The 12,463-nt window shown below is 50.8% G+C and overlaps 1 protein-coding gene across 1 annotated transcript in view; it reads right to left on the bottom strand.

Moving 5' to 3' along the window:
• The window catches only part of Rnft2 (ring finger protein, transmembrane 2), a 79,809-nt gene that overhangs the window by 59,796 nt on the left and 7,550 nt on the right, over nucleotides 1-12,463 (bottom strand). Inside the window, exons 4-6 of the mRNA XM_004636221.2 lie at nucleotides 7,827-8,302; nucleotides 5,167-5,243; nucleotides 2,337-2,437 (exon numbers count right to left, since the gene is read on the bottom strand). Of these exons, the coding sequence (XP_004636278.1) occupies nucleotides 2,337-2,437; nucleotides 5,167-5,243; nucleotides 7,827-8,302 (654 nt within the window). The remainder of the gene's footprint in view (nucleotides 1-2,336; nucleotides 2,438-5,166; nucleotides 5,244-7,826; nucleotides 8,303-12,463) is intronic.

Below are 12,463 nucleotides of genomic sequence, written 5' to 3'. Positions count from 1 at the left end.
GGTCCCTGTGCTTTGCTAAGCTTGTTCTAAGTAGGTGCTTTAGACCACTGAGCCATCTCACCAGCCCCAAAATAAATTACTTTTGAACACAGAAAAATACTATCAAAATTTGGAGATTTATTCATCTGATAAATACTGATGGGATAGAACTAGGATTAAGCATCATACTGGGTCCTTGGGAAACCAACACCCTAAGAGATTAACGGAAATCTCCACAGCAGCTCAGAAAGAACTGAGAAGTCTGACTGTCCAGCATATTCATGGGGTGATGTTTTGTTTTGTTTTTCCAGCCCTGGGGATTGAACACAGGCCTGAAAACGGAGTTCATTTTCAGCCCGTTGAATTTTTTAAAAATTGTTTTATAGATTCTGAGACACGCTCTTACTAAGTTGTATAGTGGCCTATGCTTGAGGTCCTCCTGCCTCAGCCTCCCCGAGTGTTGGACGTACAGGTGTGTATCACTGGTCCCAGCTGTGAGGGAGGGTGCGCGTGCTTGGTGTATGTTGGAAGACCTGGGAGCAAGGCTTGCTTGCTTCAGATGACTTTCCACGTACTTGGCTGCCAAGGTGGCTGGGACATCTTAAGGAAGCAGATGATAATTCAGGGCTAAGTAAGCCGTTCAGTTTCTTGGACTCTGCTTCTCCATCTGGTACCATGTGACACAAAACTGTGAGTCAACAAGTCACGTGAGCAGCAGGTACCTAGGTCACATGACACGCTTGGGGTGGAAGAGAAGCAGGGAGATCTTGTTTCTTCCCTGCTCAAACTGGATGGGGCAAACATTTTTACTCCTCCATATTCGAAGAAAAAGCATTGCTCTGATAAGAAAATGTGTCCATTACAAATAATTTACAAAACACAGATAATCATAAAGAAAACTATAAAATTATCCACATATTTAACATCTTGAGAACCACTGTTAATATTTTACATCAGGGCTCCACAAACATTTACTGTAAAAGAACAAATCTTAGCTGGGCATAGTGGCCTGTGTCTGCGGTCATTCTGGAGGCTGAGGCAGGAGGACTGCACATGTAAGGCCAGCTGGGCAACTTAGTGAGACCCTGTCTCAAGAAATAGAAGAGGATATAGCTCAGTAGGAGAGTACCCCTCAGTCGGGTCCCCAGTATAGGAAAACATCCAAGATTGCAAATATTTTTAGCTTTTGGAATTGTGTGGTCTCTGTCCCAGTATTCATCTGTACTAAAGCAATCACAGACCATGAGTTAATGGACAGGTGCAGCTGGTTCCATTAAAATAGTATTAAGAAAACTATTAATAAAATAGGTGGACAGTTAAAAGTTTGCTAACTGTGGCTTGCTACTTAACCATAATTTTAAAATCTTTTATTTATGTATTTGGTACATGGTCTCACTACACAGCTTGGGCTCACAGTGATCTTCCTGTCTCAGCCTCCCCAGTTCTGGGATTGCAGGTGTGCACCACCACGCCCAGTTTCGGTGGCCAGCATAACATCTACCATAGAGGTAATCACCGAGTCTTGCAGTAAGTCCATGTCGAGCTTGGAGTGCAGCTGTGGGTACCATGTGCTGGATTGCAAAGACTCCACGTGGAAAAATGGATGCAAAACAGCTCACTGATAGCTTTTTTTTTTTTTTTTTTTTTGGAACTGGGGATTGAACTCAGGCCCTTGCACTTGCCAGAGAAGCACTTATCCACTGAGCCATCTCCCCAGCCCCCTGATAGCTTCTATGTCGACCGCTTGCTGAAGTGACATTTAGATCCATGGTCATCTCCTGTATGCTAGTACGGCTGGTCCTGGGACCTTCCATGGGTACCCAGATCTAAGGATGCTCCAGTCTCCCATAAAATGACAGAGTGTGTGCTTGAAACCTAGGCACATCATCCTGTGTACTTCAAGTTGGGTCTAGATTACTTCTGAGACCTAGCGCAACATAAATGCTATGGAAATAGTTGCTGTACTATTAGAAAATCGGTATGTCTTCAGCATTGATGGTATTTTTTTCTGAACATTTCCACCTGAGGTTGGCGGAATCCATGGATACTGCATCCACAGATACGGAGGACCGACTACCGTGTGATAAATAACATCTAATATTAGAATTAATTCCACCTGTTTTTTTTTTTTTAATGTGGCAATTAGAAAATGTAAAATGACATATGTGGCTTGCATTATTAAATCTCTGCCAGAGACTGTTGTCCTAGGCACAAGTACATAACAACAGGGTGGAATCTAAACTTTATGACATGACGTAGAGGTGGTATGCTCTGTGCCACCGCAGGGCTGTGTCCCAAACCCAACACAGTCCCCGTCCCCCACTCTTGGACGGGTAGAGGCAGACTGCTCTGCTCACCTGTTATACAGCTGCTGGGAGCTGAACGTGTACAGCACATAGAGGGTGTTGCTGGCCAGAAAGGCCAAGATCCACAGAATGACCAGCACGGACCTCTTCTCCTGCAGAGGAAGCGAGAGATCAGTGAGAATGCTGCAATGTCAAAGGTACACGGGGCGGAACATTCCAGAACGTTCGTGAGTAAGTAGAAACTTCACTGTCTCAGAGGTTTGGAGAAAGAAGGGCCAATGGTAAAGAGAAGGACATTTTCTACCCCACTGGGACCCAAAGAGTGGCCACAGAGAAGGTGACAGCATAGTAGACACCTGCTTGGAGAACCATCCAGAAAGAGCAGAGGGCACATGGCTCATGACACAGACTTGGGAGCTAGGTGGCCTGGGTTCAAGTCCTCAGTCGGCTACCTAGGAGGCATCCAATGTCCAGAAAGCTACTTGAGCTCTATGCATTTTCTTTTCTATCCGTGCAATGGGTCTATATTAGTGTCTACCTTACAGAATCATGAGAAAAACTGAAAATGCAAGGACTTACCCAAAAATATGATGTATTTAAATTAAAAAAAATAAACAAATTTAAAAAATTATTGTAGTAAATCAATTCGGGGCATATGTAGTCACAACAGTGCAAGGGCGGTCTTTGATAGCACTTCGTGTAGTGCCTGGAAGACCACCCAACACGTAGTAAGAATTAAATTTGCACTCACTGTTAGCTGGGTGCAGCGAGGCTAAGTAACTTCTGCTCAAGGGTACGGGTTTTAAGCTTCAGTACTCTCGCTTAAGCTGGTAAGGGTTGAGTCCAATTTATGCCTGTAACCTCATCCTGGCTTGGGCTCTGTTTTAGCTTTCTAGTGGGCAGCACCCAGTGTGACATCCTGGCAGTATGTTTGGAGCCAGAGCTGGACCTTCCGTTCACACTTGTTTCTGGTGGGTTTACTCCCCCAGAGTTCAAGGTCTAGCCACACTGACAGCATTCAATTCAAACACATACACAAGGCCAACCAAGCACTTCACAGTACAGCTCCGTTCCTGCTGAATCTCTGGGGTTCGAGAAGAAAAGCTGGAAGCCTCATGGAGCTGCTTCCCAGAAACTTCTGAACCTGACAGTGAAATGTCCAGAGAAGGAGCAGACAGGGACGCCTCCCTGGCCTGTACCCTGGGAGATGCGCGAAGGCCCCTCTGCTGTTGATTCTCAGCAGCTTATTATGTTTGCCTTGCTGGAACAGAATGAGGTCATAACTTTCCCAGTGTAACCTTCCCAGCAGTTTCGGTAAGTGCTCAATACACGCTGTCTCTAGACACCGCCCAGCGCCCCACATGCTGTACGCAGTGCCTGTTTCCAGAGTGGCTGAAACAAGCACATCTGCGGCCACTCGTGATTCCAGAGGCGATCAAGGCTGGCGACGGCAGAAGCTACCTCCAACCAAGTGGCTCTTATCAACATGATTAAGCCCTATGGCAACCTTTCTTCTCCTGATATATAACAGAACCTCCTTTCATTCTCAGAAAATCCAAAGCAAAGGTGGCACAGACAGAATGGATTAGTAAGGCCTCGAGCAGGAGCAGGAGAGCATGGGAAGCGGGGATCAGCTGAGATCCCCACACTTGCCGAGGGTCGCGTGGTACACAGGCAGAGACTGGGCTGCCCTCTGTGCATAGGAAGACGATGATGACATAGAAGGGGCTGCAAGATGGGGCACAGATGGAAGCACTGATGTGACAAAGCAGCTCAATTAAATGTCTCCCACATGCCGGGCACTGTGCTAAGCACCTTCTCCTGTCTCAGGTAACCCTTGCCATGAGCCTAGGGACTGACACAAATGTAGACACTCCCTGACTTAGAAGGAGCATGCCTCTGCCAAGCCCACCGAAAGTCAAAAATACCATTAAGTTGAAATGCATTTACCACACTTAATTTCCCAGTAGATGCGCCCCACAGAATCTCAGTTATTTCCTCTTGCAATCGTGTGGCTGACCCACAGCACAGCTCACTGTCGCTGCCCACCTTCCGAAGAGGATCAGCCCAGAATAAAACCCACGTTCAAAATGTGAAGCCTAGAGGCGGAGCCCGAGGCTGGAATAACCTGTCTGAGGGCCTGCGGGTGGGTGGAAGAATACAGACTCCTCCATCATCAGCCTGGGTTTCAATCCTGAGGCCCACTTGCCCCGGCTGTGTGACCTCAGGCAAGGAGCTCAGTGTCTCTGAGCCAGCTCTTCAGTGGAATCACAGAATGAGAAGGCTCTTTTTCTCTTTGCTGGGACCAATCTGCAGGCAATTAGCAGCGGGCTCAGCACCAAGCTCAGGAGGACAGGGGTGGAGTCCCAGGTCTACCCAGCGGCATTGGAGATGGCCTCAGCCACATGGTGGGCTGGAAGTGAACTAACTGCTGCATGCAGAAGGGAAGGCGGCTGGGGAGGGGGACCAGTGAGGTACTGCAGCTGGAGAAGAGGGGTCAGCCTGCGTGGAGGGCATGGGACAGGAATGATACTTCTGGGACCTTCCCAGGGGCGGCAGGAAGGAGATCAACCTCCCAAGGAGCCCATGTCCCCACCCTGAACTGGTGAGCACGATGGATGACTGGGCAGAGGGGTCCCGGGACAGGTGGCTGGCTAGCTGAGCCGAGGACATGAAGGGGTGGTGGGAGGCAGAAGAGAGGGTCCCAGGGCGCGAAGGTTCTAAGGGGAGCAAGCAGCAGATTCTCCCCACACAGCCCGTGGGTGCCTCGGCCTCAGCCTAGGTAGCCCGCTGCGGGATTCTGATGAGCACAGCTCTGAGCAAGGACACGGAGGCTGTTGTGACTACAGCAGCCAGTAGGCGGGTTCGCAGGGCAACTCACCTTCAGCGAGACCTGCTCTCGGAGCGTGGAGTTGGCGTAGGCGAAGGTGCTGGCCATCCCGATGCACACGGCAATGCCTGGGGGACAGAGAGGGGGCCATGCTGGTGAAGCCACATCCCGGTCCCCTTGGAGTCAGTGGCTGACCAGGGAATGGGACAACCTCTGTGCAAGTTTCTGGGAACCAATCTGACTCGGGGATAGGATTTAGACCACTGTGGGATATTTTTTATAGCACTGGGTCAGGAGCACGGGCTATGCACTCTGGCAAGACCAGGGTTCTAACCCCCCCTTCTGCTACCTCTGCTGTGTGAGCCCAAACAAGCCACTGGCCCTCTCTGAGCCCCAGCCCCCTCATCTGTAAAATGGACAGAACAATTCTGTCCAACCTCTCAGAGGGATGGCGCTTAATCACTAGCGGTTAATAAATGCGGCTGTAGTCTCTCTTCCTTCAAAAATAAGCTGAGGTATCTTATTTGTGACAGAGCATACATACAAAGAGACCATGACATCATAAGGAATTAAAGATTAATGCTAAGGGGGGAAAAATCCTAGCTAAAAGATAGACATGACCCAGGCAGATGGGAGAACAGAAGTGAGCTGGATTCCACAACTCCTTAATTGCCACTGTTCGCCAAGCTTCAATCTTGGACTTCTCTATGCATAATGATTTTCAAATCCTACCTTTTATTGCTTGCAGATTGAGTTCAGCTCTTACAGGATGTACTTGGAGCCTACTTACGGTAATAGTACGTGTATTCCAGATCTATTTTGCAAAAGTATATTCCTTCTCTGGGAACATAACATAAGAACTAGAAACCTCACAATTCGTTTCTTTTCCTTTCTTCTTTGATTAAAAAAAAAAAAAAAAAAAATCACCCCGATCACTGAAAATGACAGTGGCCATACTGAAGAACAAAATCTAGCCTTGAATCTGCCAAAATTCAGGTAGCATTAGGGACCAAGCCAGCTTCAGCTTTTAGGGACAGAAAGGGGTGTGGACAGGCTGACACCCTGCTGAGGAACACAGAGTGAGCCTCCCTGGCTGGAATTCACCAGAGAGGGAAGGATGAGAACCTAAAGATGGAGCTGGGAGTGGTGGCACACATCTGCAATTCCAGCACTCTGGAAGGCTGAGGCAGGAAAATCACCAGTCTGAGTCTACTGGGAACAAACTGGCGACTTGGTCAGACCCCGTGTCAAAATAAAAACGGGTTCTATTTTTTTTTTTTTTTTTTTTTTTGGTATTGTTTTGTTTTTTAGCAGAACTGGGGATTGAACTCCGGCCTTGCGCTTGCCAGAGAAGCACGTACTCCACTGAGCCATCTCCCCATCCCAAAACGGGTTCTATTCTGAGTATGAAAAATATATCTGGAGACTGGGGAGATGGCTCAGTGGAGTAAGCACTTGCCTGGCAAGAGCAAGGGCCTGAGTTCAATCCCCGGTTCCACCAAAAATATCTAAGTTTGTGGGCCAGGGAGAAAGCTCAGTAGAATAAGTGCTTGCTTGGCAAGTGCCAGGTACGAGTTCAATCCCTGGTACTGAAAAAAAAAAGAAAGAAAAAAGAAAAAAGAAAGAAAGAAAGACAAAGAAAAAAAAATCTAAGTTCTTCAAGATAATTCTTACCACCATTCCTATGGTAGGACTAAAACAAAACAGTTATCAACAAACATGTCAGCACCATCAAGAACTCATAACCCAGGTAACAGTAACAACCACAGAACACTAGAGACTACTTACTGAGTGTTGGGCACGTGCCAGGTACCAGGTTAAGCACGTTCAGAAGTACTTTCCTGCCTCCTAATGCCAACTACTGTAGCTCGTAGTCACTGGGCTCTTGCCGTGTGCCAGGCTCTGCATTCTGTACTCTAACGTGTGCTCATCTGTGCAGGCATTGAATAATACTTCTAACCTCACTTGCATCCCATGAAGGACAGCAGTCCCTTGGCATTTCGGGGCGCTGCTCCCGAGGACCCCCAGGGGTGCCAGCACTGCAGATGCTGGAGTCTCTCAGACATGTACAGAACTTCTGCACATAAGCTCATACACCTTATTAAAGCTCTGCATGACTAATACCTGATATAATGTAACTGTTATGTAAATAGTTGTTAGACTGTATAGTTTGGGGAAGAAGGCCATGGCATGCCCCCCAAAAAGGGTTGTATGTGCTTCACAGAAGTGTAATATTTTCCTAAGTATTGTTAACCTGAGGTTGGCTGAACACCGGATGCAGAGGCTGCAGACACAGGGGGCTGCCTGTGCATGCCCTGTTAGCCCCCCTTGGCAGAAGAGGGAATGAGACACAGAGAGGTTAAGCAACCTTTCCAGTGTCACACAGCCAGGAAAGGGCAGAACAGGGTGCGGATCTTGGCAGTCTGAGTGCTTGGTTCTGACAGGCTACTCCTTCCCGCCACCTGAGTAGCTGATTATGTTTCAGTCACAAGCCTCACTGGACAGATGAGGAAACTGAGGCTCAGGGAAGCCAACTGAACTGCCCGAATCTGAATTCAGGTCTGAGCAGTATCCCACAGTTAAGTATTCTGCTCTATGCCAGCCTTTGCTGCCATCTCCTGGAACACCGGATGCCGAAGCCCCACCTCAGGAGCTCCAGGGGACCCACAAGTGGAGCCCAAGGCGGTGACACCCATGTCCCCGGGACTCACCGAGCTTGTGCTGGAAGCACACCTTGGCCAGCAGGATCAGGATGAAGGGAAGCCCTTTCTGCAGCCAGCAGATGACGGCCTTCAGCTCCGACAGGGCGGGCGCGGGCGTCCCCGGCTGCTCGTCACCCCCTTCCTCCGAGTGTCCACGGTGGTCCCCACCCACGTGCTGCAGCAGGGAGCCCCCGCGGTGGGTGCCGTGGTGGAAGTGATGGTGAGGCTGGCGGAGGTGGTAAACCCCGCCCTCGCCAGTGCGGCCGCCACCGTCGTCCCTGGACGTGGGCATCGGGAGGAACACGTCCCCACCGCTCGCCGAGGAGCCCAGCACCAAGCTGGCCGGGAAGGGGCTTGCAGGCAGGGGCAGGCTGCTGGCCAGGCCAGAGAAGAGTGCAGGTGGGGCAGCCGGCTCGGCCTTCAGGCTCTCAAACACGCCGCCTTCATCCACGCTGGCCTCGGGGCTGAGCGCCTGGCTGCGGCTTCTGCAGGACAAGGTGCTAGGTTCGGATCTGCTTCCCCCTGGTTATATATGTAGTTGGTTTCGGTAGTAGTAGGGATGGACCCTAAGGCCTATGCACTGAGCTTGCACGCAGCTCCCCAGCAGCTCTTTTAAAATTTTGACAGAAGGTGTCACTGAGTTGCTTAATTGCCCTGGGTTCTTCCCACCCAGCTACAATGAGACTTTATTTAGAGGCAGAGACTTTAAAAAAGCCCTTTGTCTCTTTTAAGTCTGGTGTCCCCAGGAAGGCCAGACTAGGACACAGACACACCAAGGGAGGCCATGAGAGGACAGTGGGAGAGGTGGCCAGGCAGGGACACTCAGGAGGAGGCACCTGTGGATGGTGTGACCTTGGGTCTTGGGCCTCAGGCCCGGGAGAAACACTTCCCTAAACCCTCTGTCTCCTGGCAACACAGCTTCCTCTGGGGCCCTGGGCCTGTGGCGTCCCTGCCGCTGTGGTCGACACAGGGCAGCGCTGAGGGTCACTGGGTATAGAGGTGGAAGCCCTTGGATGCTACCCCAGCCCTGTCATTTACCTCAATCACAAGTCGCCCTGCTGAGCCACTTGCCACAGGGGATGGGGCCTCTTTGGAACACAGCCCCAGGACACCCCTCCCAAGGCGGGTTTGTCCCCCTGTACCCTCCTCAGGACCATCCTCATCCCCCTATTCCCCCACCAGCTCTGCCCTGGCCACAGACCCGACCTGTCCCTGCCCTCCCCCCAGTGGGTTGTGTCCCCTTGTAGGAGCATCTAGGGAGCACGCTCTGCATCCCACTCAGCTTTGTGTCCCTGGTCCCCAACACACGGTAGTGACTGGTGTTTCTGGAAGCAGGTGTTGGGTGGGGTGTCCTCCCACCACAGGGGAATTGTTAGGGATCTGCAGAGCTTGTTCACGCACAGAACACTGGCTCCTGAGTCCAGGGAGTGGACAAGCAAGGAAACCCACATCCCTGGGACCCTCTTGGTGGTACTCAAACATTGCGCCGTTCCTGATGGGGACCACCCCACCATTCCTGATCATCAGGAACGTTGCCAACAGCATGACAGAGGGAGAGCTGGGGTGCTGTTCTGTGTCAGCCTCACAGGGGCCCCACAAAGTAGCTGTCATCATCACCCCCACTTTACAGATGGGAAACTGAGGCACAGAAAGTGTGCTGGTCCAGGACCCAGAGTGACTGCACGGCAGGGCAAGAATTTGATGGGGTGGACTCCCAGGCCTGTGCTTGCGATGGCCCCGACAGGGCTCTGCTCCATGGGGAGACCCTGAGGACCTTGGCTCAGCCTGTGTGGGGAGCTCCCACGTGTCACCCACATGGAGCATGATGGAGGCATGGGAAGGGCAGAGGCCCGAGTCTGTGCACACCCACGCAGGCAGGTGTGGGCAGGGAGCGCGTGAGGGGCTCTGCCCACCAGGAGGAGCGAACTCCTGCTGTACCTTATGTGGCACCCGTGGTCAGCACCCAAGACTGAACTGTGAGCCTAAGCATCTGAGGGACTGAACTGCGACCCTAAAGTGAGTGTTCCACAAACAGGAGCTGCTTGCTGTCCCTTTGAGAAAGTGGCATCGGAGGTGCCTGGGGACAGCATCCTGTCTCCTCCAGACTGTGTGGTCCCACTTCCTGTTCATGGCCTGGCTGAGTCAGGGACCTCACAATATGTGGCTGTGGCAATCACAATAAAACCAATAGGGCAGGACTTTTAGTGAAAATCCCTCCGTATCACATAGTCATTGAAATGCCTAACATTAATCAACTCATTACATCCTCATATCAACCCTGAAAACAAGTAAATCCCCATTTTATAGATAAAGAAACGGACACACATAGAACGTTATTTGTCTATCATCATATGGTTGGGTGGGGAAAGAGCAGGGTAATTCCGTTCTAGGTAGATTAACTCCAGGTGAGCCTACTTTTTTCCCTTTTTGTATTGAGGATTGAGCCCAGGGTCTATCACTGAGCTCCAGCCCCAACTCCTCTCCTCTTTTTAAACTTTTCTATTTAGAGACAGGGTCTCACTAACTTGCTAAGTTGTCCAGGCTGGGCTCAAAGTTATTATGGGGCCAGGGGCATGGCTCAATGGAGTAAGTGTTTCCCTGGCAAGCACAAGGGCCTGAGTTCAATCCCCAGTTCTACAAAAAAGTATGGTCCTTCTGTCCCAGCCTCCCAGAGTGCTGAGATTACAGGTGTGTGCCACCACACCCAAGTTAAAGCCTACTTTCTGAGCTACTACTGTACTTCACTAACAAGTAAGTGAAGAATTCTATGATTCTAGAATAAACCAGGAACCCCAAAGCCCTCGGCTCTGGAGCTTTTAAGTTTGATGTCTCCCAGGTACCCAGAGAGGCCATTGTTGGTCACAGCTTGGGTTTGGTGGCTCCAGGGAGTAAGGAAAGCAAACCCAACAACTGGGCCCACATTTGAATCCCATCCCTGTCTTTCCTAGTGGACTTTCATCTCCATACTATTTTCTTACCTGTAAAATGGGCACAGATCTAATTCGCATCTAAAATTCCTGGGAAGATAAAAAAGCAGAATGCCCTGGGCAATGTACCTGGCACATACTAGGTGCTCAATTACACAGAAACTGTTATTTCTAGGCCTTCCAAAAGACTTTCAGCTGCAGATTGCTTATTCTACTTTCAAGCCCTGGCCTCATGGGTTCAATTCAGAGGACTTGGTATCTAGTTCAGAGTCACTGCTGGGGAACAGAGAGCCTATAATGATGCAGGAATGGACAGCCCAGGACATTGCCCAGCTCCCCTAACATGCAGCCTGGGAGTGTGGAAGTCACCTCTCTTGTCTCTCGCCTACTGTCTTTTTGTAGAAACTCAAGCGTGCACCTCAGACCCGAGGGGAGCTGAACTGCTCAAATGTGTCTGTCAGAGAAGCGCAGAAAGGCAGAGTCCCCCCATTCTTCCCTTTGCAGTAAATAGGCACCCCACAGATGGCTCGGGGCTCCGGGCCCAGCATGAGCTGCAGAAGCCAAGAGCTGCGTTTCACTCACCCGGGGTATACGGTAGGTGCTCCATAGATGCACACTAGCCACCACACAGTCCCACAGTGGCACTAGAAGGGATGCCATGCAGAAGGCTTCCGCTGCTTTTCCACTTGACCTTGGGTCACCCCTTTCCCTTCATCCCGCAGATCCTGGATTACTTTAGCATCTTGCTGAAAGCCCTCCAAGGACTCCCCATTTCCCTCTCTCAGATCAATCCTAAAGACAGGTCCCAACAGCACTCCCAGGGTACAGACAAACAAACTGAGGCTTAGACTCAAAGTTGGAAGATACCCTGGAATCCCTGGCCCTGAACTCCAACCTCATTCCGTGTCTCTTACTCGTGTTTCGGGGGTCACCTTCCCCGGGAGGTCCCCGGCACACCTCATCCCATCTGGGCTGTCCACCCTCCTCTACCACCAGCCTTCTTCTGAGACCTTCCTTCCCTGGGGGAGCCTCCCTCACTGCCCAGGCAAAGGCGGCCCCCACCTTTGGTTCTCCCTGCAGTGGACCGACCACAGCCATCGATTCACTCCTTATCTTCCCACTGGGACTTGTAGTTCTCCACTGTGGCTGATCACCTGCAGGAGCTTCTGGAAACAGCCTGTGCCCAAGGCCCACAGCACATGAGCAGAGCGGGTTTGCTTGTTTTTTCAGTACCAGAGGCTGAACCCCAGACCTTCACACTGAGCTCCCATTCCTTTTCAGTTCTTACTATGAGACTGGCAGTCTTCCTGCTGCAGCCTTTCAGAGTGCTGGGATTGCAGGGATTGCAGGCTGTACTGCCACACCCAGCTAAGGCCTGGGGACGATCTGCTCCCTGCTGCAGCTCCACCATGCAGCGTGGTGCATTCGGCATGTGGCAAAGCTACTTGAAAGGGTAAAGGTGCTGACTGAGCCCGCGACTGCAAAAATTAGCTTTGCTTCCTTCAATCCAGTGTTCCCCAAACAAATTTGACCATAGAGCTCTTTTTATCTGGGGGAAATCTATTCATTCCTTACAGGACTGTCTGTGAAACACAGCACAGCACTCGGTGGTCTCAAGAAGCCTCAGGTTGCTTCCTCTGGCTCTAACACCGGACATGAGGTTGCCTGAGCATAAATCTGGCAGAGATGCCTGCCTTCCCCCCTCCCCCTCCCCCTCCC

The sequence above is a fragment of the Octodon degus genome, unplaced genomic scaffold (assembly GCF_000260255.1).
Source record: "Octodon degus isolate 3935 unplaced genomic scaffold, OctDeg1.0 scaffold00079, whole genome shotgun sequence".
In the NCBI taxonomy this organism is placed as follows: Eukaryota; Metazoa; Chordata; class Mammalia; order Rodentia; family Octodontidae; genus Octodon; species Octodon degus.
This window is presented reverse-complemented; position numbering and strand designations above follow the sequence as displayed.